General features: G+C 43.7%; 1 protein-coding gene across 1 annotated transcript in view; it reads left to right on the top strand.

The window, feature by feature from the left end:
• Window positions 1–8962, top strand: part of PARD6G (par-6 family cell polarity regulator gamma) — a 97909-nt gene extending 88947 nt beyond the window's left edge. Inside the window, exon 3 of the mRNA XM_006134004.4 lies at window positions 6638–8962. Coding sequence (XP_006134066.1) covers window positions 6638–7497 — 860 coding nt within the window. The 3' untranslated portion in view covers window positions 7498–8962. The remainder of the gene's footprint in view (window positions 1–6637) is intronic.
• Window positions 8963–27247: the final 18285 nt, after the last annotated feature.

The raw sequence follows: 27247 nt of genomic DNA, 5'->3' as shown, positions 1-27247 counted from the left end.
GACAGGAGAAGTGCTTTGCAGACATTGGGCTCTACAGGTCGTATTCCCCCCAAATCTCCTACTTCGTAGGGCAAGCGTAGGGAAGGTAATCCACCTGTGCCCAGACTCTGAAGAGCCCCTGAAGAGTGGTGTGTGCAGGGGCAGTCAGGAACCAGAAGTTTTGAAGAACCACAGGGCCCTGCATACAGCAGCAAACAAGGTTATTCAGCAAGCAGAAGAGTGGCACCTTGTGGCCAGCAGCACCAACAGCAGGCAGCCCAGTCAGAAGGGTTTACAAGCAGCCTTGAAAAAAAGGTCCAAAATTGTGAACTTTATTAATATCATGGTCATTGCTGATGCTGAAAAGGAAGAGAAGCCTTGAGACTAATGAAGCTATACTTAGGTTTTGTTTTCGATAGCTTGGTGGAGCCAGAAGCACAATGATGGGCATTCAGAGGCTAGGATGTTTCACGGGCTTATAAACAGAAGTTGGGGTAGAGGGCAGAAGAGAGAGCGATTAACTACTTGTGATTCTTTAGATTATAAACCCTACAAACATGTTAGAATCAATTTCATGTTTTGAAAGGTGAATATATTCCTTTTTTTTAATAAATATTGAATCACCATGACAGGTTGTCGTTAACAGAAATTGCTGATGACTTGAATCAGCAGCAGGAACGACCAACTATACTGCTCAAGTATAAAGTTTCCCCTTTCTGTTGTCCTTCTATATGGTAGAACTTGTGTATTGAAGCATTTGCAGATGCTGTTGCTACTAAAACACATTAGTGTTCAATTTTCATCCTGTAAAATGTAAGATGTGTTGAGCCTGGGGGTGCATAAGAAGAACACAAGAATTTCAATACATTCTCTTGTGATTGTTTCTGTTTTATTAACTTGATGAGATGGCATTTGTGTTCTGTTCTTTGTTTGAAAACTCCTCTGTGTGGGACGCTGCTAAAACAGTTAGGTTGTTTCTTCATCTGAAAACCAGAACCCCATTCTGTCTGGTTTCTTTGAACACATGACACGGTATTATCAAAGGAAAAAATTGAGAAGTTACTTTTAGTAATACAGTAAGTACGACCAGTTCTTCATCAAAACAGGCATGTAGAGAGGTTCCTCTGGAGTTTACTGGGAAAGTTTAACTTATGGATCATAATTAAAAGGTTCATTTGAACATTAGCTTAGTCTCTTCCCCTTCCTCCCATTACTCATTCTGCACTAATCTAGTCACAGGAACTTACCTAAGCTTTTGCCCTTATGTCTGTTTTCCTTTTAATCCTTTTGCATGCTATCCGCAATGGGTCTCATTTGGCTGAAGATATTTTTCCTGCCAAAATCTGTGTGTCAGTACTCCTGTTTTAATTCTACAGCGTTTAGGATACAACAGCGCCTTGGTGTCTAAAGTAAACACTGCCGATTGTTTTACATAAACCATGTTCTGGTAAAATATATTAATAGTGTTTCTAGTGGAAACACATACAGAAGGGCTGGCTGAAGGGTTAATTATGATGTCTCCTGCAAACTCTTCTAGGACCTCTGCTTATTTTAATATTCAGTAATGGAGATCTATTGGATTGAGGTGCAACCCATTGCTATTAATGAGTCATTGGCCTCATTCCCAAGCTGCCTGAAGTGCTGCTCTCCCTAGTGGAAGTAATTCTGTCTTTGAAGTACTTTCCAGAGCTGTCAACTAATGTTCCACAGTTCCCAGAGGAAATAATAAGCCAAGAGCATGCACACTCTGAAAACGTAGAGTCTAAAATGAACTGTTCCTATAGGAGACTGACAGTCTACTACTTCGTGGAATTCAGCTTGTTTATATAATCTTATCTGGCTAAGCTTTGGTATTCAATCTGGCAGGCCGTTCCTATGAAAAGCAGCTGTCCAAGCAATGGGAGTGGTGCTCCTGGTGTTGCTTCAGAAGGTCTATAATTTATTTTTTCGTATAAATTAAGAACATGCAATACTTTTTTGGCTAAAAGCAGAATGATATAAGCAGTTCTTCCCCCCACCCCCCATATAAACAGCTATATAAATAATCTCCCCTGTGATACTTTTTTTTGGTCAATTGATTACATGACCCCAGGGTAGCATTCCCAGTGGCCATTAGGAAGGTAAATATTTATGTTCTGTACACAGTTAGCCTGAGGCAGAATACAAATTTGTTATGAGAGTAACTAATGGGTGTTCCAGGTATTTATGCACTTGCTGTATTTTGGGATGGTGCTTTCCTTGCTAAGAATGTATTTTTAGCTTGAAATTATTGACAAAACCTAAGCTGTGCTGGAAAAAAGTTTCTGGAATTGGGAGGGAAAACTGTCTTATCAGGTTTCACTATTGTGGGACAAGAAGAGGTAGTTCCACCAATATAAACAAAATTCTTGCAATCTCAAGTGCTGGAGGAAGGGTGCTATACAGGAACTGCTGTGCGAGGCAGTGTCTTCACTAATAAAAAGATAAGTCTTGCTCTAAAAAACACCTCTTTAAGTGAGGATGCAGCCAAAAATTCTGAGTGTTTGTCTAACTGGCTGCTCAGTGCATTTTGTGGGAAAAAAAATCCATTATTAACAGTAAATGCCTTTTGGGAAAGAGGAACCGGAAGAGTAGGTGTCTGCAGAAAAATTAAGATATTTCTGTATGTTCAGCAATATGTTGGACAGCAGATGGGATAGAACTGACCAGTTCAAGAGCCTTCCTCTCTGACACACACAAAATTTACACAAAATAAAATTGTTAGCATAGTTAAAACTCATACCTGAGTTATCTGTGTTTCAGTGATAGCAATGAGATCTGCCAGATTCTGGACACATCACTTACAGACTGATAGCACTGCATTTTATGCTTGCCAGAGCTTCAAGCAAGCTCTTTAAAATACTTCAGTAAGACACCGATTCAGTGTTCATATTCAACACCCAGAAGTCTAGTTCTTCCTGTCACCTGAGAATAGCATCAGTCACACTTTTAATATACTACAATTCTTGCACTGTGGCTCCATGCAGGGTTCCCATTTTTTCTTATTTATGTAATAGCTTTCAGTGAAATACAGGATCACTATGCAGTGTTCCTAATTCCTGGCATTGTAAAGAAGTTTGGAGAAACAATGATAATCTTTGACCCACCGAAGGACCAATTTTATTTCACATCAGAATGATTAAGTGGGATGGACAATTCTGCCATCTTGCCTGGAGTGGAATATAACAAGTTTTAACACAGTAATGGTTCATCCCTATTAAGAATTAGTAAACTAACATGATCCATTCTGTTGAGTAAAATTGGGTTACTGTACTTCCTGACATTTCATGATGAAGAACCTTGAATTTATTCACTACTATATTACTAACCCCTGTTAACTGTGTACTTATTTAGTGCAGTGCCACAGACAATTTGCGTTTTGAACAGTTTATTGCTGACTTTCAGTAATAAACCACATTTTGAAAGAGACGTGCACACTAGGGCATACAGGATGAGAGAAAATTCTTGTATGCAAACTTAGCCAATAAGTACTCTCCCCACTTCTACCTTCACCATTGTTTTTCTGATACATCCTGCATGTGATGTGTGATCATCATCATTTTGCTGTCATGGGAATGAATGGATGTCAAATTTCAGTGGAGCTATTTCCCTGCAGAAAAATCAAGAATATTTCATTTTTAGAAAAATTTGCAGATATGAATTGTGGCATGTATAGTTGTTGGTGAGTTAGCAGAGTATCCCAATAAAAGATGTCATCCCCCATCACACATTTTGTATTTGAGCTCTACTAGAAAACTAATTTGTAGCTTATTTTGATCTGTCTCCAAAGCCAAGTGGCTGCCTTAGTACCTAGGGCTTTGGAGTGACATTTAATTCCCAAAAATTACACTTGAGTTTTACAGATGAAAATGGTATGATATTAAGAACTAATATTGCATGACTGGCCAGGGCTAAAAACGATTGTTTGACACTCCCAGAGAAATGGAAATCCCAATGTGTGGATGAGTTTCTACTGCACGCTGGTCATGAAACATTAAACCCTATGAGAGTCAGAGGGCCTACAGTGAAAGTAGCCTGTGAGATTTGTAATGTAATCCCTACTTCTGTCTGATCCATGCTTGGAGAAAAAGAAAAAACATTAATGTGGTGGGGTTTTTTTTTTTTAATTAAAAAGGTAGCTGTATGAAGCTGCTCAGAGGTTAGGAATGTGGGCAGTCATCTCAGAAGATGGATTAGTAGGCTGAATGCACGTGATAAGGTCAAAAGAGCAAAACCAATTCAGGTCTCTGTCCCTCCTGGGGTTATGGAACTAAAGGAGCTGGTTGCATGGATATCATAACTATATATGTCTTCATATATTCTTCTTTAATTGTGGCATTCGTGTTTACCTCAAAGCAGTCTCGCAAATTGTCATGTAAATCAATTGGTGCACTGTCTACTTACCTTAAATTTCTTTACATGCCAGTATCAGACTCTTCTTAGCTAATTAGATGAGTAGAATTTTCTAAGTCTGCCTTGCACTATTAAAACTGAAAAGTGATTTTGGAAAGCATTACTTCTCACCATTTATGTTGCTTGAGTATTTTGAAGGAGTGAGTAGTTGGTTAGAGAATCTGACTAATGTAATTTTATTGCAATATGGATAAAGTGAAACAGATTCTCTACCTGGTTCTAATGAGTTAGCATGATGGGGGGCAACTCTCACACTGCACAGGGAAGTTCAAAATTAAACTGGGTTTTGTGTATTTTGAATATCAATAAAAACATTGCTATTTAATGCAGAGTTTCACCAAAATCTGCAAGTTAGTCATTTTAAGCTTTCATTTTTGTATTAAAGAAAATATAGTGCTACTACCACAGTGCTTTGTTACAGCTGAGAAATAATTTTTTGATCTTAAATCTCTTCCATTGACCCGCCTCTCCTTTTAAGCATATAACAGTTTTACCAGCAAAGGGGAAGCAAGTGTTGGCTTTTGAGGTAGGGCTTGATAGAGTCTATGCTTGTAATTCTAGTCTACCTAAAATGTCTTCAGTCTGCAAGTAGATTATCTCTTCAGGTGGCCAGCCATGCAAACTTTCTGGATCTAAAGTCAGTCTAGGTTCTTTCTGGCTCATGAATGCTCACAAGTGATGGAGATACGGGTTGGATAAAGACATGTTTGGCTCTAGATTAGTTATGATGCCATGGCATGGTACATACTAAGGTAATGTAGCAGAACGGGAGCAGCTGGTGTGTGGCTTTGAGGAGCCTGTAATGAAAAGAGTGAGGATAAGCTTTACATTCTGCAAATGTGTCCAAGAGGTGCCCCTTGCACAGGAGGTATTCTTGAGCGAGAGAGGCCTGTAGCTAGTTTGTGGCTGCTTTGTGTTAAGGTAGCCAGTGGGGATGGGATGTAGATCAACAGAGAATTTGGACAAGAAGAGGGTACTTTTATGCAACTAGAAAATACCATAAATGCTGCTTCTCTGACCAAAAACTTCAGTTTCCTTAACAGCTGGATAGCTTAATTTAAAATCATCCTGTCAGGCTTCATCTTCTAATTATTCATCATCTAAATCACCATAATCCTTTTGAAAAACTGATCAGAAGGGATCATGCATTGGGCATTTCTTTAAAATCTGATTCTAAACTTGGGTTTTTTCCAACATTTTTGGGTTTTGACAAAGTCGAGAAGTAGTATCAACTACTCTGCTAATCAACTACATGATACACCCAAACTGTGTGTGCTGTCGGAGGGAAAGAGTGAAAACTTAGTGGTACTTGCAAAAAAAAATTTTTAGTCTCTCACTGTTTGCCATATGTACATCTTAGAAGCTTGTCTTCCAACAGTAGAATTAATCAAGTTTTATTAAGTACGTATGTCAGAGAAATGTTAGCCCTCATGAACCTCTGATGAAAAAAATCTCTCCAATGGATACATGTTTTATGTTAAAATATGATATTCTGCTATATTTTTATTGGGTGCTAGGATAAGGATTTTGATACATCTGTTATTCTGTGGTGCTCAGACCATTTTTCAGTCACATGAACTCTTTACATAGAATATATAACTCCATAATCAAACATCTTTATGCATCTCTTTACTGATTGGAATCAGCCACATGCATTCTTGGGATACAACTTTGCAAAGAAAGTTTAAACACTTTCAAAATGTACACACAACACATTTATCACAAAAACAGAGTAACATTCTCATCCCAGGTACCAACACAAACTTACAAAACCTGTAAACTGGACATAAAATACTCCCAAGATTCAGATTTCAGAGGTAGGCATGTGTGGATATTTTGCATATAGACATCTGGTCTTTGCACACCTAAGGTGTCTGCATAAAATAAAATTCCCTAATATTGAAAATCTGTCTGAAAGTACAGAACTGTGTGTTAAACTTACAATAGTGTATATTTTCATGTTACAAAAAGAGATGGTGATACTGAACATTTAAAATGGATCTCGCAAAAGATGATTGCTATTAGAAGTATAAGTTGTAATTCAGTGAACTGAGTGACATGGTAACAAATATGAAATGAGATTTTTGGGTAAGCAGTAGACTTCATTGGCATTCTGTATTGGGGGAGACACTTCTCTGAACCAGATTTGCTGACTAGATAAATGCTGATAAACCCCCATGCCTATGACTCATAACATGGATATGTAACAGTATATTTTCTTTTCCAGATGAAGTAGACTACAGTAACTTTGGGACCAACACGCTAACCAGGAAAAAGAAGGCTCTAGTGACCCTCCGCAATGACAAAATTCGCAGGCGTCCCCACATTAATATTAGTATGCCTCATGATTTTAGACCAGTGTCTTCCATCATTGATGTGGACATCCTTCCTGAAACACACAGAAGAGTGAGGCTCTATCGACACGGGTGTGAGAAACCATTAGGATTTTACATCCGTGATGGGACTAGTATGAGAATAACTCCTCATGGACTGGATAAAGTACCTGGTATTTTCATCTCTCGGATGGTTCCTGGTGGCTTAGCAGAGAGCACAGGTTTGCTAGCTGTTAATGATGAGGTCCTGGAAGTTAATGGCATTGAAGTGGCTGGGAAAACTCTTGACCAAGTAACGGACATGATGATCGCCAACAGCCACAATCTTATTATCACAGTCAAGCCAGCAAACCAAAGGAACAATTATATCCGAAGCAGCAGAATGTCTGGCAGCTCAGGCCAGTCTACAGATAGCACAGCTAGTCACCATAGTTTGCCTTCCTCCCATGTGCTGCAGAACTTCCACCCTGATGAGATGGAAAGTGACGACGAAGCTGACATTGTCATTGAGGGTGGCCTGGACCAACAGCATGTTCCCAGATCGCACAGCCTCCCCTCTGGTAGCCTCTCCCGAATCAATGGCAGCAGTCTAAGTCACAGACTTCAGAGAGACCTGGTTCTCAGCAGTGACTCTGGCCGAGAAAGCAATGGCAACATCCACAAAATACTAAGCTCCTTAAAAACTGATCCCCGACATAGTTTGGTTATCCCCAGAGGAGGCATTGAAGAGGATGGAACCGTGATTACACTTTAGTAACAGTTCCCCGCACTGAGTGTTTTCAACAATAAGTGCCAATTGGAATAAATCAGACTCTTGCAACCCCTGATGCACAGAACAAAAGAGAACCTACATTCATATAGACCCCATGGGTGTGAAAAATGTTACTTTCTAGGAAACATGGTTTTGGGGATTAGATGTAAAACTGTTACTGCAAACTCTGAAAAATAGTGTAAATATGTTGTATGTCCCAGTTTTTAAAAATGAGAAAGCAAATGGAAGCACCAAATCTAAAACTTTTAGTTAAGACAAACTTCAGAAAAAATCCCATGAGTTCAGAAATGGCAGTGCTGCTCTTTTAGGTTTGCATGGATTTCTGAGCATCATAAGAGGTGCCAATTTGGAGAGGGCCTTTTTAAATTGGTTAGAAAAAAGCACAGTAGTCATCTCTTAAAATATTAAAAGCTCATGAGCTATTAATCTGTCCTCTTATAACATACCAGTCTTCCATTAACTTGTTTACACAGATGATTTGCCATGTTATGTCTAATCTGGACAAGTGCTATATAAACTAGCAGTTTCCCACTCTGGTGGTAGCAGCTTTGGAGAAACCCTGTATTTACACTCTCAAAACTTAGACCAAATGGGGGGGGGGGGGTGTGTGTGTGTGTGTGTGGGGGGGGTAATTTTTCAAAGTCTGATAAGAGGGATAGAGGAGTTTGATGCCATAATTCCTTTTAGATCAGCACCACCTGCTGGTCAGTGGCAGTACTGTCAGGTTATAACATTTTTGTATATGAGGTTACTGTATGTGAAAAGGAAAATAGATTACCTAGAGGAGTTTTAACTGACTCCAGCACCATCATGTGAAAAGCGCATTTATTTTTTTTAATATTTATTAGACAAGAAAATTACCAATTTTAGTGACTGTTTTCATCATCTCCATCTCTGGATAACTTGGTATCAATTTAGAGAACGCACGTCAGAAGGGCAACCAAAAATATGAATTACTTAAATACGTATTACCACCATGCCTTTGATCACATCATTGATGGAAAGAGCTTTGTGCTATGTTTTAGGGGCAACTTGAATCCACAAAGACTTTAGCTACAAAAGGCTGGCTGTCTATAGTATGCTATTTGAAGGATACTGGCTGACTTCCTAGCCAATCTCTTAACAGTTTGCTCAATATTTCAGAAACTGATGCATCAGAGCGGTATCTACCATTTTGGGGAGGGTTTAAAAGCTACCAAACTTGGGATTTGCTACCTGGACACTCTACCTGAAGAAAACAAGTTTGGTCTCAATTCTGTTTTTTCTCATCTCCTGAAAATGCCACAAGTTATTAAAATGATCTAATCTAAAATATTTTGTAATAATATCTTCCATGGTTTAAGGAACCTATAATTGTCTTACAGTGTATTTTTCTACTTGTAGCTGTGTCATTTTCTTTTTTTTTTAACCTTATAGTATTGTATATTAAAGCTTTTTCTGGATTTTTTTTAATGTGGTGGAATGGACATTTCTTTAATATTTCATTGGGTTGGAAAACTCAGACCATTTAAATTTTAACAAAGTGCGATTCTGGACTCGGGTGGTGTATGTGGATTCCTTCTCATTTAATCTTTAAAAATACAAATGAGCATTTGTTACTTTATTAACAATGTTACAAAGTTCACTGCCAGATATGCCTGGCGCTGAATTAAATCTGAAATTTTTGGGATATTTTAAAGCTTCTTTAATATTTTTGGAAAATTCTCTCCCATTTGTTGTGTCTATTTGAGAGATGAGTACCTGTTGTGGTCAGATCAGAAGAATGGCACATTATTGTCACAGGATCAATCTCTTGCAATGACTTTATTTGTATTCTGCCAGAGGCAGTCATTTTTTAGCTGATGGATACTGGTGCAATAGAAAATTTTTAACTATAACATTGTACCCTTCAGTCGCAGACCAGTTTATCAACAGAAGTAGTTGATAAACTAGTCATGGATTACAAATTGTGATAGCTGTTTGGGTGGTTTTTAATTTAAATGTCCTCAAAGCTTCTCTTGTAACTTGCACTGCAACTGTTTTTTCCCCACCCTTTTCTACATATTTCAGTAGCAAACTCTGGCTCTTCATACATGTCAAAATAGATGGAGTCTAATTTCTGATGACACTTTTTTCTGTGTTTGGGGATATGGTGGTGGTTCTGTTCCTCAGTGGATCTGTCCTGTGTGCTTATGCGGTCACAGCAAACTGTTTTGATTTCTGTTGAGTTGGGTTTTTCCTCATAGATGAGTGCTGTTGTTGTTGTTCTCATTCCCCTGGAAAGAGCATAGTTTGCTGTCCTCCATAGGTCAGTTTTCCAGTCATGTTTTTTCCTAAGGAGATGGGATTCCCAACTATCCAGAAAACATGTTTTATGTATTATATGATGCTATGGTGTAGACTGCTATATGAGAGTACAAATAAGATGCATTTGGGGAAACATCTGAGAAGTAGTCTTGGATCCCTTCTGAGTAAAACACTTAGTCAAGGGTAGATGATGCTATAAGTAAAGTTCACCTTACTGTCTACAAAATATTAAAAAGGATAGATATATTCCCAAATCTCTTAATTATTCATGCTTGTTAATATATATAGTGGATAAAAACTTACATGAGCTACTTCAGTCACATTTCTATTCAGACTGAGTCGGAGAAATGGAGATACTTTCATTTGAAGTCCAATTACAAGTGCAGACTAATTGATATCTACATTGTCAATAGGATGCATATTTCCCAGAATAAAGAAAGAGTTGAAAGATCTGTGCTTCATTTGCACCATTTATTATATGGCTGGTCTCTGACTTGATCAAAACACTTGCATTTTAGTGTAAATGGGACTTTTAGTCACCTGTCCCTGAATAGTGCTGAAGCCTGAGACCAATTTGCCCTAAAACTTGAGTTCACATTCTCCTTCAAGATGAATGAGTTATGGTTCTAATTCCAGAAAAAAGCTGCTGCAACTGGAAAAAGCAGGAAGGCCAAGACTGTGTGTTTCAATCTAAACTTTTCAGCAAGAGGATTCTATCAGCTCTAAAATGAAAATATCTGATAATAAGAGTGCCTGAGGCAGCAAAGATAACTAAATCCTCCTCTGAAAAAGCTTTCACAAAATTGAATATACAGGAAGCCAGATTGGCTCAGATGGAAAATCGTATCAACTTAGTTTAAAGACAGGGAGTGCATAGTTCTCACAAGGAAAGCCATAGCCCATGTTACCTTATTACAGGATAAAATGTTAAGTTTGAAGAGCTGAATCTGTCATTCCCATTTTAAAATAATTTAAAAAAGGAATTAAAAGTAGTTTCAGGTACAACTGCTCGGAGTTCCACCCCACCACCAATGTCTGTAGTTTGCAGTCTCCTCTTCTTAAAATAGTTCCTCTCGTCTACTGATGCTGTGGGAGACCAGAATGTTAGCGTATAGTAGTGTAAATGATTAATAATTGTATCGGAGGTAGCAAGGGTGGGGGAAGACAGGAGCTGGCTCAAAAGCCACCCCCTGCACCACTGCCTCTGGTAGGCAGCAGTGTAGAGAGTGAGGGGGGCAGGCGAAAGCCAGTACATGCAGGGAGCTGGCTCCACGGAGCTGCCTTGGTGCCTCCCACAGAGGCAGCGGAGGTGGGAGGCGCCGCTCAGCCAGGAGCACCAGCTTCATGGAGCAGCCTCCCTCTTTCCCCCCCATGCTGCTGCCTCTGGGTATGTCTACACTACCCCGCTAGTTCGAACTAGGAGGGTAATGTATGCATACCGCACTTGCAAATGAAGCCCGGGATTTGAATTTCCCGGGCTTCATTAGCATAAGCGGGGAGCCGCCATTTTTAAATCCCCGCTGCTTCGAACCCCGTGCAGCGCGGCTACACGGGGCTCGAACTAGGTAGTTCGGACTAGGGTGCCTATTCCGAACTACCTAGTTTGAGCCCCGTGTAGCCGCGCTGCACGGGGTTCGAAGCAGCGGGGATTTAAAAATGGCGACTCCCCGCTTATGCAAATGAAGCCCGTGAAATTCAAATCCCGGGCTTCATTTGCAAGTGCGGTATGCATACATTACCCTCCTAGTTCGAACTAGGAGGGTAGTGTAGACATATACCCCCTGAAAGGGAAAGGGAGACTCCACATCCCTCTGTGTTCTGTGAGCCTAGGCCTGCCGTGGACAGAGGCTGTTCAGCGGCAGCAGCCCCCTATCCATGCGGGATCCCAGCTCCCTGCAGAGGCTGCTCCACGGCAGTGGCTGCTGTGGAGTAGCCTCTGTCCACGGGGAGCTCCGACCCCGTACAGACTAGGGATGTGAAATTTAGTTTAATTGGCTAATTATTAGTTAAGGGCTCCTCCACCTTTCAAGTAGCCCAAGGTGACCCTGGGCTCCACGCAGCATTTCAAAGCAATAGACAGCAGACTTCATGCGGTGCTGCCACTTTGAAACGCCGTGTGCAGCCCAGGCCAGCTGGGGACCCCGAGCTGCATGCAGCTTTTCAAAGCAGCATATCCATGTGGCACTGCCGCTGTGAAGCACTCCTTCCTTCCCTCCCTTCCCCCCATCTCTTGCTACTTCTTTCTGATAGAGGCAGCAAGAGGGTGGGGGAGTGACTAGTCGGTTAGCATGTAGACTAGTCATTCACATCCCTATGCAGACTGGCTTCTGCTACCCTGCACTGCTGCCCCTGTATCACAGGTAGCCAGTCTGTGCGGGGAGCTGTTTTGTAAACTGGATCTCCTCGCGGACCAGCTCCTGATAGAGAGGCAGCAGTACAGGGTGGCTGGGGCTCCCAGGGAGTGCACTGGCTGTCAGGCCCACCCCCGGGGCCTATTGAATAGTTGTGTAACTGCTAAAAATTCATGCAGTTACATGACTATTCATTTACATGATATCTAACATCCCAACCCAGGAGTGCACTGGCTGCTGGCCCAGCCCCAGGGACCACTAAATAATGGTGTAACCACTAAGACTGTGTGATTACACGATTATTAAACTATATCTAACATGCCATGTGGGGTAGATGTACACAAATGAACTGACTGTATGAAGTTTGAAATTGACTATATGTAAAGTGCTAACAAATGTCCCATGTAAACAAATTGGGAAAAAATAGAAGGAAAGACTTCTTAACTTTCAGTGTATATAAGACCTGAGTGTTAACAGTAAACATTTTAAACAGAAGTGACTTTCTCTTTAAATTGAGCATGTCCCTTTAAGCAAAGTTAAACTTAGTTGCTACACAAATGGGAGACTTGTGTAAGGAAAACTCAAATATTGACCCATCCAGTGGATGATAGGTAGGTTTGGCTTGACCTTGACAGTTAAGTCCTACTGTAGAGATATCTTAATTCTAGTGCCTGGAAAGGGTCTCTTCCTTTACTAATCTCACAGCCATCTTTTCAAGGTATTTGTTTTGTTTTTAGTATTCTGACAGTTGAGGCCAGGCTTTTGTAAGTCTTTCCTTGGGCAGCATATGAATTAAGGACAGGGCCAACCTTTGTATGTCTTGGGTAACACGTGAGATTGATAGCCACTGAGAAGTTAGTGTGTGGTTTATGTAAAAATAGGTTTATACTTTGCATATTTGTAGCCTGAGTTTTCAAGTTAGGTCTGCTTAATTAACTACAAGTGTTTACTTCAGATAGAACTGAAGTAGTACTTGTACCTGCATACAATCTATCTCTACAGTACTAACTGCTTCATTAGTCCTCAGCAGAACTTCCAGGTAAGTTCTAAGGGATGGCCTGTACAACTGGTACTGAGGGAAGAGGCAGAAACAATACAGCTTGCTTTTCATGTTACGCTGAATTTAAAGGTGACCAGAAAAATCATCTTTTTGCTTGGTAAACTAAACAAACAAGATAAGGAGCTCGGATATTCGAATTGTTTACCTAATTCTTCTTCAAACAAGATTCTGAATTCAAAGATGCTAGATTTTCTGAAATGGCATGCAACATCAAGACACTTCTACCATTGACCTTGTTCTTGTTCAAAGTTACTGAGGTCCGTTAAAATATTAACTATCTAGTGCATATGCATATTATCTGATTCTGACTGAATCATCAGCCATCAACTGTGCTGTGTTCACCCTCCCTTATCTTACGTTCCAGTACTGAATGACTTTAATAAGTTACTCAAGCTTCCTTTATGTCCAGGGATAGATAAATCACTTGAGAAACTGAGCACGCTTGTAACTTTTTTCCTTCTGGAAATAATACTCTCAAGAAGAGGTGGGTTGAGGAAGGAAAAAAAAATAATGTGAATAAATACCAATAAAATGGATTTTGTACCCTTTGTTTTGCTGTTTGTGGGATGACACACAGGCTTGAGGTTCTCTCTTAAAATGTCCTTGTTTTTTTTTAATAGAAAATGGCTCAGTTTGCCTACCCATTCTTTTGTTGGAGGACAGTGACAGGATGTACCAGGCCTAACTAGGCTCATCTGGCTGAAGAAGCCCTGCCCCTACAGTCCTGCTGAGCATGCTCAGACTGCAGCTCAGGTATAAAAGCTTGGAAAGAGGCTCAGTCTGGGCTGGCTGCTGAGAAAGGAGGCCCAGCCAGAGCTCCTGCAGGTGAACTGCCAGAGAGACTAGAGCTGGAAACCAGGCAACGAGACACATGCGCAACAGAGGATGTGGAGGAAGGACCCTAGAGGGAGTCCAGCAGAGTATGGTAGGAAGTAGCCCAGGGTGGGAGACTGTATCCTGAGGAGCGCAGAGTGTTGTGGTGAGAGTCCCCACGGAGTGAGCAGTCACCTGCACCACTGCTAACAGGGCCCTGGGCTGGGACCCGGTGGAGTAGAAGGGCCTGGGTCCCTCTACCAGCACCTCAGTCCCCCAACTCTTGGGGCCCTGCACCCTCTTATTACTGACTGCAGTTGCAGGGTCGCACTGCCCCAGCAAGAGGGGCACTTATTACTGACTTTGGCAGCTAGGTCGCACTGCCCTGGCCAGAGGAGTGTGGATGTAGACCCTCACTTGAGTTTCAGGATGCGCAGGGTTTGGGCCTGGTTCCGAGAATCCCAGGAGATATGGCAACTCCCCCCCCCCCCCCCCGAAATTGGAGAGAGGAATAAGTGTATCGCCCCGTGACGTGGTAGAGAATGTGGGCATTTTAACATAAGGGGAAGAGTGAGCAGCAGAGAAACTAATTTTTAAGAGAGAAACTGAAGGAAGAAAAGAGAATGGATCCCAACAAGTTATTTGAATGGTTACTAGAGAATCAGCAGAAATCGGCCTCACAACAGCAGCTGCTGCTGTGGTAGTTGGCCATGCAGGCCCAGCAGGATGGCTGCACTGTGGAGGTCTGTGCCAGGCCCTATCACTAACCCAGCAGAGGATGGAGCTGAGGGCAGTATGTTGAGGGTGCCCATAAGCCTGACTAAGATGGGCCCCAATGATGATCCAAAATCGTACATGGTTACCTTTGAGAGGGTCACCACTGCTGCCCGGTAGCCTGCTGAACATTGGGCCACCATCCTCAACCCCTATTTGACTGGTGCAGCCCAAATGGCCTTTCAGAACTTAGACCCCCCCCCCCAGAGGCAATGGAGTACCCCAAAGTGAGGGCAGCCATATTGGACCAGGCCTAGGTGAGTCCAGAGATGTACCACCAATGGTTATACCAGGAAAGGTTCTCTCCCGCCCACAGAGAGATATGAGACTTGTGCTGGTGATGTTTGGAGCCCGGCAGAGGATTGGGGCTGAAGTAGAAGAAGGGAGAGGCCCTAGAGCAGTTTCTACAGGTCCTACCAAAAGGTGACACGGAATGAGTGCAACAACACTGCCCAAGGATGCTTGCTGCAACCATCTCCCTGACGGAGGATTATATCGCAGCTGAAAAGCCTACCCACCTGGACCAGAAACCAAGTAAATGGCAGGTAAAAGGGACCTGGAGGGAAAATGGAGATGTCCAGCCTTTCTATGCTGGCCCACCTCAAAGACCCAGGGCAACCTGGCTAAAAGGCCCCATTAGGGACACCCCGGTCTGAGGAGGGCTAGACCCCCCCACCATAGAATGGAAAACCTTCCCCGCAAGAGATGTCTCCTATGAAACAGAGTGGAGGCAGCTGTTACCAGTGCAGCCAGGAGGGACATTTCAGGAGGGAGTGTCCTGTCATGAATTGCACCTATTGGCAGGTGCTGGGGGTGGGACGGAGAGCCCATAAGTGAGATGCAGCCAAGATAGCGGTGCCCAGTCAAGTGAATGGAACACGCACTACTGCTCTAGTAGACACCGGCAACAGCCAAACCATCAGATAAGCAGGTGCTTGCTGCTTGCGTGACCAACAGTTGCGGTACAACTACAGTGCATCCATGGGAATGTCATGGGGAAGACACTCACCGCCATAACGTCTCCTGCCAGTAACACTGGGAATTGGCTGGTACTTGCCGGCTGGACACCTCCCTCTGGCTGGTGTCGCCTCATGTCCGTTCCGGACCCATGTTGCTCCCAGACAGTGGTGTCCTCTTCAGAACACTGCCCTCTGGCAGTGCCTACTCCAGTGTCTCGCAGCCCCCTTGTGGGGGAGGCGGGGTGTTTGTTCAGTCTCTTTACTCTGGGATCCTCCCCTCCCAGAGAATCCCCAATCCCCTTATGCCCACCTTGCTTCAGTGACCCACTGCCAGTCATCATCTAGCCCCTGCGACAGGCAAACTGCAGTCTGACATGGCCACTCACCACTAGCAATGGGGTGTGGACCTGCTGCCTTTTCCTGTCCTGGCTGCCCCCCTGCAGCCCTAGTACACTCAGGCCTTGCCTCAGGCCCTGCAGCCTTGGAGTGAGGTCAGGCCAGAGGTCTCCTGCCCAGACTGCAGCCCAGGTGTAAAAGCCTGTAGAGAGGCTCAGTTTGGGCTGGTCGCTGAGGAGGCCAGAGGCCAGACCTGAGTGCCTGCAGGAGAACCACCAGAGGGACCAGACCCGGAAACCAGCCAGAGAGATGCCTGCACTACAGCGGATTTGGAAGAAGGACCTAGAAGGAGTCCAGCGGAGTTTGGCAGGAAGTAGCCCAGGGTGGGAGATTGTATACCAAGGAGCTCAGTGTGGGAGTCCCCGCTGATTGAGCAGTCACCCGCACTGCTAATAGGGCCCTGAGCTGGGATCTGGTAGAGTAGGGAGGGCCCGGGTCCCCTTTCCACTGCCTCAATCCCCCAACCCGTGGGGCCTACACCTGCTTACTATGATTTCGGCTGCTAGGTCATGCGGCCATGGCGAGCAGCGTGTGGGTGTAGAACTGCATTTGAGTTTCAGGACACGCGGGGTTGGGCATGGTTCCCAGAACCCCAGGAGACACGACAGCTCCCCCACAGGGAGAGGGACAAGCGCATCACTCCACAATGACGCCGTAAAAAAGTAAAGAAGGAGGAAGACCTTCCTTAAAGAACTTTTATTTTGCAAAATGTTAGCATGCATGTGGAATGAGATGGAAAACTATAAACTATCTCGTTTATATAAATGAAGCAGTGCAATATCCTCACCATCCATAGTGGATTTCAGATACAGTTGTCTACATGTTGACATTCCTATCAGAGGCAGCAAGCGGGGGAGAGGGAGGGGAGATGGAAGCCAGTACCCCACCCCATCCCTGTGCTGCAGCGTGAAAGAAGCAGGCGGGAGTTGATATGTACTGGGAGATGGCTTTTAAGTGGCTCTCCACATATGCCGGCTCCACAGACCCGCCGGTCCCCTCCACTTGCTGCCTCCTACAGAGACAGTGGGGGAGGGAGAGAGGTAGGAGCTGCCTTCCCTCTCCTCCCCATGCTGCTGCCTCTATCAGAAGCAGTCTCTGTCTGCAGGGAGCTCGGACCCTCCCCCCCCCCCAACATACAGGGGCTCCTACCACTCCGCACTGCTGCCTTTGTGTCAGAGGTAGCAATGCAACAGAAGCCCGTCTACATGGGAAGCCGGTTTTTAACCCAGCTTACCTCACAGACTGGCTCCCGCCGGTCACCCTCCCTGTTGTCTCTGAGAGGACTATAGGAAGCCTCCACTTTACAACAGCCTGATTTATGACCTCACACGCTTACGACCTTTTCTGTAAGTGCGGAAGGGGCCGTAATCCCCCGTCTTAAGTCCTCAACCCCGCATTTATGACAGCGTAAAATGCCTGTCGTAAATGCGGGCTTGAATTATGACGCCCCAGACTTGCAACGCTATCTCCAGAGCCAATTGCATCGCAAATTGAGGGCAGCCTGTACTGAATAGTCAAGTAACTACTGAATTTTGATTTGAGTATTCTGACATGCTATCTAACATCCCTAGTTTCAGATGTGATACTTCTATCTAAAAAAGGAATATCACAGGAATAGAAGGGAGAGAAGCAATGACTACGATTGGCATCGGACTGAGTGTTTATGTTGGAAAAGAGATGAGATTTGTGTGTCTCATTCATAACCCTCTTCTAACTTTCACATAGAAGGCAAATTGGTTGTTCCTATTTACCTTTGGTTATATGACAAGCCTGATGTTCACTTGGCAAGATTTAAAACCACAAGGAAATGAGTAGTCCTGTGGCACCTTAGAGCAGGGGTGGGCAATAATTTTCACAGGGAGGGCCACTTAATTTTGATATGGTCACAGGCCAGCTCCATCCCCTGGAAAGGACAGAAGGGGTGGGGCTAGGGACTAGCCTCCCCCTAGTGTTGTCTGGGGCTGGATGTTTTGATTTAAAAATACAAGAAAAGGCTCCCAGCCCCACTGCTACTGCATTGCTTGGCAGCTGCCTGGGGTTGCTGCAGCTATTTAATGTGCTTGCGGCTCCGGCCCCTGCCAAGATAGAGTTGAAACCAGGAGCCATTTAAATAAGATCCGGCTGCCCAAGCCACTACCTAGAAATGAAGCAGCCAGCTGCAGTCTGTGGGCCGGATCAAAGTGTTAGGAGGGCCAGATCTGGCCCCTGGGGATGCATCTTGCCCAGCCCTGCCTTACAAACTAACAAAAATATATATAATATGAGCTTTCATGGGCAAAATCTACTTCTTCAGATGAACTTGAGCCCAAAAAGCTCATGATATTATATATAGTTTTGTGAGTCTAAGTGCCATTTGTTGTTTTTAAAGTTACAGACTAACACGGCAGCTACTCTGAGACGTTTTAAAAAGGAAATAGTTTTCTACAAACAGCATATACTTTGTGGAACCCACTGCTTGGAAATATCACTGAGGGTAAGTGTTACCTGGGGGACTTAGGTAAACAATTATTGTGGAAGCCAAAACCTGTAGGGAAGCTTAAGGCAGGTTGACCCTCCCCTTCCCCCCATAGAAGCCAGATTCGGCCTGGTGTTACGTATCTAGTCACCGTTGGATTGGGTAACCACAAATCAGGCAAACGACCAATGTCCATTGGGCTATGCGTGGGTGGCTTACACGCCCGTTGTTGGCTCTTCCCGATATAATGTACCGCACCGGAGTATGGCAAGTTCTCAGAATGATGGGGGCCATCCCAACGAGGTATTCCCAATGTTGTAGAGCCCAGACTAAAGCTAACACCTCCTTTTCGCAAGCCGCATATTGTTGCTCTACCTCAGATAATGTCTGGGACCCATATGCAACTGGTTTAACCGATGTTTCCTTTTTCTGCATCAATATGGCCCCAATAGCTTCTTTTCCAATGTTTAACCAATGTTTAAGCAATGGTTCTCCACGATTGCTCCCAGGGTAGGGTGGCTGCCTTCTTAGCCGACTGATCTACTGCATTGTTGACGTCTGAGATTTCTGCTTGATTCTTCCTATGTGCTTTCACTTTAAACAAGTATGTTCTGCCCGATCATTGTTTGGCTAGGTTCCATGCATGATTGAGTAGAGTTGCGTGTGCTACTGGCTTGTTGTTAGTAGTATTCATTCCTCTCTCTCTGTCTCTCTCTCCACACTATCATCCAGTCAATCAGGGGTCTAAGCACCCATTCGGAATCGGTACAGATGGTCACGTCTGTATTGGAATCACTATTTTCGAGAGCCAGGATTATTGTCACAATTTCTGAAGCTTGAGCAGAGGTAACTTTTATAGACCGCAGTATCTCCTCATTAGATCTTACATGTAATGCAGCCGCTCCAGCAGATAGTTTCCCGTTCGTTCGAAGGCAACTACCGTCTACTACCCACGTCTTCCGGGGTATGTTCTTTAATCGCCTCAAATTTTTCTATTAATGAGAAGGGAGAGATCTCCTCCAGGGCTTGATATTCGGGAACAGGGCATTCATGATCTCCAAGCGCAGTACAGTCTATGGGCTGACAAAGCAAAGTAGGGGCAATATTTTGAGTCTTTGATGGTTCCACTCGAATTGGGTGGTTCATAAGGGCCAATGTCCATCGGGCTATGCATGGGTGGCTTACACGCCCGTTGTTGGCTCTTCCCGATATAATGTACCGCACCGGAATATGGCAAGTTCTCAAAATGATGGGGGCCATCCCAACGAGGTTCTCCCAATGTTGTAGAGCCCATACTAAAGCCAACACCTCCTTTTCGCAAGCCGCATATTGTTGCTCTACCTTAGATAATGTCCAGGACCCATATGCAACTGGTTTAACCGATGTTCCCTTTTTATGCATCAATATGGCCCCAATAGCTTCTTTTCCAGTAGACAACTGCAGGTTGAATTCCTTGCTGGGGTCAGGATAGACAAGTGCTGGTGCTTGCTGTCATGATTATGAGGGTTAGCCAGCAGCCTGGGGATTAAGGGGTTAACTACACCTAGCCAGGTGGAGTGACCAATAAGAATGTAGGTGGGACTTTTCAAACTGGGACAAAGGAATTTGGGTTTTTTTCTCTTCTCCCTTTGGTCTCTCTGAGAGAGTTCTCTGCAGCTACAGAGAGGGACAAGCATGTCTCTCTCTCTCTCCAAGACATCATTCTTCATTTTCTGTAAGTAGGGTAAAGTTTAGGTAGTTTCGTTAGGTTTTATTGTGTTATGGATTGGGTATGGGATCTGATGTCTGGCACTGCTTAAAAGATGTTTTGGCTTTTCTTTGTAACTAAGTTCTAGGCCCATGGAGTTTCTCCATGAGTATATTTTGTTACCTTCCTCTCTAGTCATTATACTTGCAACCAGAATATTGTTGTAATAATAAAAGTTCTTTCTTTTCTTTTATTAACCTGGCAGTGGTTAATGGTGTGCCCTGATTTTTGTTTTAGGGGGAAGATTTCCCAAATGGTCTTTCCCCTGGTTTCTTTAGCAACATTTGGGTGGTGGCAGCGGAAGTTTTATTCCCAAGATCTAGGTTTTTAAGATCTTGGGGGAAGTTTTATACCAAAGCCTGGTAGATAAGGCTTTGGGGTACACTTGCTGGCCCCCACTTCTGCATTTATCATGCCAGAGTGGGGAAGGAGCCATGCCACTTGCATTAAAGATTGTTTTAACTGCATGAATGCCTCCTGTTGTAAAGTGCCCCACTGCCAAGGCTGGGATTTCTTCAGTAGCTTATAAAACGATTTTGCCTTTAGCCCAAAGTTCTCAATGAAATCCCTGCTGAAACCCAGAAGGCCTAAAAACATCCTTAAAGTATGAATGTCTGTTGGCACAGGGAGGCTGGCAATCATTTTAATATGTTCTTGATCAGGTTTCCTGCCATCTTTGCCCAGCTGTACCCCTGAATATGTGACATTGTTCTTAACCAATTGGGCTTTTGAGGAGTTGATCAAAAATCCAGCCTTTTTCAAAGTGTCCAATACCTCATCCAGAACCTTCAAGTGCTCCTCCCGATCTTCCGTTGCAATCAAAATATCATCTACATAACTTAAAATATGTTTAGCATATTTACAGTTCTTCCATAAACTTGAGACAGCTCGGTGACCAATTGTAGGGGCATTATGGAACCCCTGAGGTACTCGGGTGAACGTAAATTGTTGATGTAAATAAGTGAAAGCAAATTTGTGCAAAGACTCTGGATGGAGAGGTATTGAAAAGAAAGTGTTGGATATGTTGATAACTGAGAACCATGGTGCCCCACTGGCAATTTGAGCGATTATTTCCGGGTATTTCGTTACCACCGGGGTCATCCTAGGAGTTATTTTGTTCAACTCCCGCTGGTCTACGGTAAGCTGCCATGATTTCCCATCAGCCTTCTTGACTGGCCATATTGGAGAATTGCATGGGCTATGGCACTTGACAATTATCCCGTGCATTAATAAAGCCTGGATGGTGTCATCTATCCCCTTTTGTGCCTCTATGGGGAATTTGTATTGCTTAATTGGTCGTGGGTCTGGTCCATTTACACTGAGCATCTGTTGTATTTTCCCGCAACTAAGCTTATGTTGTGCAAATAACTCCAAATGACGGTTTACTATATCTTGTACCTCTGGTTCCCAGGTAGGCATCGCTATATCCTGGCATGCTTTTATAGATCCTATCCGGTGAGAGGGTAGCATGATGGTTCCTACTTCATCCTCTTCACTGGTCTTACATAAGCACCGGTTAGGCAGATCTATAACAAGTCCGTAGGTTTTAATTAAATCCATGCCAATGATGCCTACATTACCCAGTTCCTGCAAACCAATAGTAGTTGTAATCTATAGGGACCCTAGTTGACCATCAACATCTTTAATGAAGGGTACAATAGAGGTCTTGCCATTATAAGATTGTAAAGTTCTTATATGGTCCACGGTTGTATTTTTGATCATTGTCTTGTGCAAATCAAGCTGGTATAGGCCCCTGTATCCACCAATGCTTGCTGTTCAATGGTTCCGAACTTCCCTTGATATGTGATGTTTACCATTGGCCGTCCATATAAATCAAATGATAATGATGTAATCCATTGCATCTTCAGGGGCAGGGAAGCTCGGCATCTTCATTGGGAATCGCGGTTCCCATGGTCTTCAAAATGGCGGCCTTGGTTCCCACGGTTATCAAAATGGCGGCGCCCATCTGACCACGAAGGACTGCGGCAAGATGGTGGTGCCGTACACCTAGATCTTTCCTCACAAAATGGAATCTCTGTTGCGGCAGCCATGTTTCCTTCCCACCGAACCAACTCATTAAAAATAAAGTCTGTGTTCATTGTCTTTATCTTGTCTCAGGGCAAATATTTAGAAAGCCTCTAGGCAAGAACTTTCCAGGTGGCCGAAATTTCTTCTGTCTTTTCCCACAGCGCCCGAAGGCGAAAACCAGACTTCACTGCCTTTTGTTCTTTTGGTTGATTTTCAAGTTTGAAAGTCTTTTCTCCAGCCTGATTCTCCTCATTCAAGGCTGATATTCTTTTTGTTTGCTGTTTGGGCCTAGCAGCTGCCATTTGCTGCAACTCAAAAACCTCCCTTAATTTTTTCTCTAACATGGAAAGGGGAGCATTCAAATAATCAAAAGATCCTAGGGCCAATTTCAAAGTAGGGAGTAAGCCTTGATAGCACATTTTCTTAAATTGTGGGGTATCACACTCCAATCTATCACCCCTCTGATCTCCAAGCCCCAAGCCAACCAAGATAACGTTTTTTTCCTGATAATATATATATCTGGTTTCTCTCCCTCTCTTTGCTGATCTGAGTAAGCCTTCCCTACAAAATCTTCTTGAGGGAAGAACACCTTACATACAGCTATGAGCAATACTTTCCGTTCTGGGTTAGGATCATTGACCACAGAACATGGGAGAGCCAAATAATCCTCCACTGGCGTACACTCCTTCAATACAATTACAATATCCTTTGGGCTCAAATTTGGGGTGGCACATACCCTGGAAACCCAGTCTAACACCTTTTCTCGGTTACATGGTCCCATGTTTTTGCCCAGAGCTTGAGCCTGTTCTGGCGTTAAGGCTCTCTGCTCCTGTTTTATCACCGGGTGAGGCTGACCAGGATATTGCACTCGGGTGGTGGTTATTGGAGCCATAGACTCTAACGTTTCTTCCCCTCCTTGATATGATGGAGGGGGAGCAGAGGGGAGACCAGACTTTGCTCCACCTTCTCCCAATCAGTCCACCTCTCAGTATTGGGGCTGAATAGCCGCCACCATTCCCTTTGCCATCCCTAGTTGCTGCTGCAGCTTACAAATGGTCGCATTATACTGGGTGTGATCCTCTTCAGCTCGCATACTGCTTGCTTCTTTACTAAACTGCCTTACAGTGGCCTGAGTGTCATTAAGCTGCTTAGTCTTTTCTGTAATTATTTCCTCTGCTTTGTCCTCCTTTACACATAAATCAGCTATTTTATTCTCCAAAATGGAGATTTTAGCATTTAAAGTTTGAATATGGGAGTCTTTGGACTCTACCTCAAATTCCTTCCATTCCAAATTTCCCTCAATTACATTCAATTGATGCATTGCTTCATCATATATTGATCTTAACAATCTCATTTGGGAGGCTAGCTCCCTACTTGTCATGGTCAACCCATATAACAAGGACCTTTTCTGGTGTCTCTTCTTTGGATGAGGCTTCGCCTCCACATATTTCTCCCATAAACTACCAAACTTGTCGAGGAACTCTTCCCCCCCTTGAAAGAATCTTTTATCCAAGGATTAGTTCCCTTCCCAAAAGAATTTACAGCAAATTCTAAAGAACTTTTATTATGCACGGGTCTCCAGCCATCAATGTCAAATAGCTGAGTTGCTGCCATCACGCTAAATTGGGCTACTTACCCAGCCCACACTAAAGAGAATCTGAGTCACTGGGTTATGACTAGGTTTGGAAACCAAAGCCTGCCAGTCAGTACCTCACTTAAAAAAAAAAAAAAAAAAACGAAAACACAAAACTGCAAACAAATATGGAGCAGCGCTCTTCCGCCCACGAAAAGTGGCGGAGGGGTTTAAAGATGACTACGGCGCCCAGGCGCACCACGCACCACCCAGAGTAGGCCTTCCGCCTTCTCAAGCTACCGCTCCCAGGATTAGGGCTTTATCCTCAGCTGACAGGGTTGGGAACCTGTCACTGTCGGGTGGTCTGGGTCACAGAGGAGCTGGAACCACAGCACCACCTCAGCTGGAACCACAGCACCACCTTGAAACCACAAACGGGGACGATGGATAGGGCCCCCGAGAACGAAAACCCTCCTGAAGTCAACGGACAGTGATACAGTTGTTGTTGTTGTTGTTTGCTTATGCACCACCCATATAAGGATTGAACCAGGACCTCACCAGGTCCTGCCGTGGTCGCCAAACTGTTATCTGGGGGACTTAGGTAAACAATTATTGTGGAAGCCAAAACCTGTAGTGAAGCCTAAGGCATAAGGCAGGTTGCCCCCCCCCCCCCCCCCCCAGAAGCCAGAGTTGGCCTGGTGTTACGTATCTAGTCACCGTTGGAATGGGTAACCACAAATCAGGCAACCGACCAACGTTTAGGGCCAAACCATATATTTTGAAAAGTCAAACGCACAACAACAGCAGTATAAACCCACCCTATCCCAGAAGAGAAAGGAGATAGATAGATCCCGAATACACAAGGGGTATACGTAACAATATCAGAGGCAGCGATTGAGGCTCTAAAAGTATTAAGAGCCAGGAGGATGCACGCACATCCATATTGTGGCACCACCCCGTCTTGTCATTGAGTACACCAAGGATAATTTTCCATGGTTATGAAAGTACTGGTAGCACTAAAGACCCTTCGCTGATGTTGAAGCTAATTGGGTAAAGGTAACGGGCACAGAGAGCCCAGCTGAGAGGGATGTTCCACAGCTCCCCTGGCCATTATGCTGCTAAGGTATTTACTTCAGTTATCCCAGCTAACCTCATCAGAGAGATGCAGGGGAAGAAACCGGGATGTCTAATGTCTAAAATGCTGGACAGAGGACTGCACAGCACTTCCATGAAAGTTTCATCAGCAATTTTCATGGACAAAACGGATGTTCCTATTCCAGGTACTGTACTCTGCATGCCTCTCACTGCCTAGATAAGTAAATAAAAGAATGGAGGCAACTTCTGCCTCTGCCAAAGTACAGGACACTGATCTAGTACAAACGACACAATGAGACTCCCATACTCATTTTTAATGTATTCTAGAACATCAATAAAATAATCCATCACAAGTCAATGCCTTTGTCTCACTAAAGTTGTGGGTGAGATGGGTGCCATTTTGAAATGGTAGAAGACAGCGGTGAGGGGCAATGTGCTGGGAAGCACAGCTCGTTCACTTTTTGCTGGATCAGATCCTGCTTCCATCCACTCCTCTCCCCCATGGCTCCAGCATGGAACCATACTGCCCCACAGCTCTGTTCCACCACAGCTGACCCCTGCTGTGCCTGAACCCATAACCTTGACCTATGGCCTCATTCCCCCACATGTGCTACCAGCTCTGCCTGTCCCAGTTCCACTAGTTGTAGCATAAGCATGAATGTATGGGTGCGTCTGCAGCAGGGGTGCAACATCTGTGTGACTGTACATGGTCTCCTGATGTACATTGTTAGGCTTTTTGTGTGTAGATGTTCTATTTTTAATTAAGCTTTTCCAGAACAATTATTATTCCAACATAAGCTTGCAATGCAGACGTACCCTTATCAAGTCTGTTTAACTCCAGAAAATTAGCCCTGGTGTGCCTCAATGATCTTATAGCCGAACTGCATTTTTTCACTCTGGCTACCCAATTGATTCTCAGTGGCAAACCATTCACATTGCAGCCAATTCTATCCTGTCATCAACTTTCTCAAAATTTCATAGTTCTAACCCTAGATTCCCCTCAACCCACAACTTTCAATAGATTTTATCCTTATCTCAGCTGTGTGAATCTGGAGCTTGGAAAAGTACCCTCTCCCCCGCCATGTTCTGTACTATAGCTTGATCTGTTTTAAAATAATTGTCAGACCTCATTTAAAATGTCAGGATAGGCTGAAAAGCATTTTTATATCATAGTATGAATCAGTCCTATACATCTCAAGTTAGGAAAGTGAGAGGTCTCTCAGTCCATGAAGTCTTTGTTAGCATTGAGTGTAGCTCTTTTCCTAAGAAAACATTTTTTAATGGGCATTCATTGACCATTGTCACATTGGTTTGTCAACGGGCTTTGTGAACGATTTACCTTTTCAATTCAAGTATCATATTTGGGATGTGATCAGTTGAGCACTGAGTACAAATTGCATTAAGCCTGTTCTCCTCCACCAATTGCCACCCAGTCTGTCTCTTTAGAATCCAAGGCTCCTGCTCTGCACCCAAGGGATCTGACTGGAGACTGACCACAGAAGATAAAACTAATCCAGGTCTGTATATCTTGTGTCTATATAGTACAGAAATATTTTTTTACGCAGCACTGCTTATAATCCAATGAAAATATAACAATTTCATTTAGCTATTAATTGAAAAGGAGAAAGCATCCAGATATGAATTAATTCAATGAGATCAATGCTTTCATAAGTACTATCATTCTCAGCATAAGAATTTTCATTCATCGTTTTTGTTTTCGTTTGTTTTTTTGTTTTTTTTTTTTTTTTGTTCCTGCGTGTGTTTTACACTGGCAAGTGTTTGTAAAGTGATTGTTACTTTTTACTTTCCTTCAGCCAATGTCAGTAGCCGGGGGTGGCAGCGGTCGGGCAGGCAGCATTAGAAGCAGAAGGAAAAATAACGTCCTCCCATGGCGGGGTATTTCACACAGCCACTGCAGACAGGGGCTTGCTCCTCTTGCCCGCAGATCGCCCCTTCAAGGCTAATTGGTGTGCTTGCCGCAGTTCCCATTAGATGTGAAGGGCAGACCCATGGCCGAATGTAGATGCAAACCCACTCACTGTTCCTGCAGAGGCCCTGTTAAATATCCACCTGCAGGAGGACGTAATTTTTACTTAGGCTGCTAATGCTCCCTGCACACCATTGAGACATGAAGGGGTGATCCGCAGCCCAAAGGAGCAAGCCCATTTCCTGAACAGAGGCTGTTAAATTACACT

This window comes from Pelodiscus sinensis, chromosome 2 (genome assembly GCF_052426305.1).
Source record: "Pelodiscus sinensis isolate ZL-2025 chromosome 2, ASM5242630v1, whole genome shotgun sequence".
NCBI lineage: Eukaryota > Metazoa > Chordata > Testudines > Trionychidae > Pelodiscus > Pelodiscus sinensis.
The sequence above is the reverse complement of the archived record's forward strand: the minus strand, read 5'-3'. Positions and strand labels throughout refer to the sequence as shown.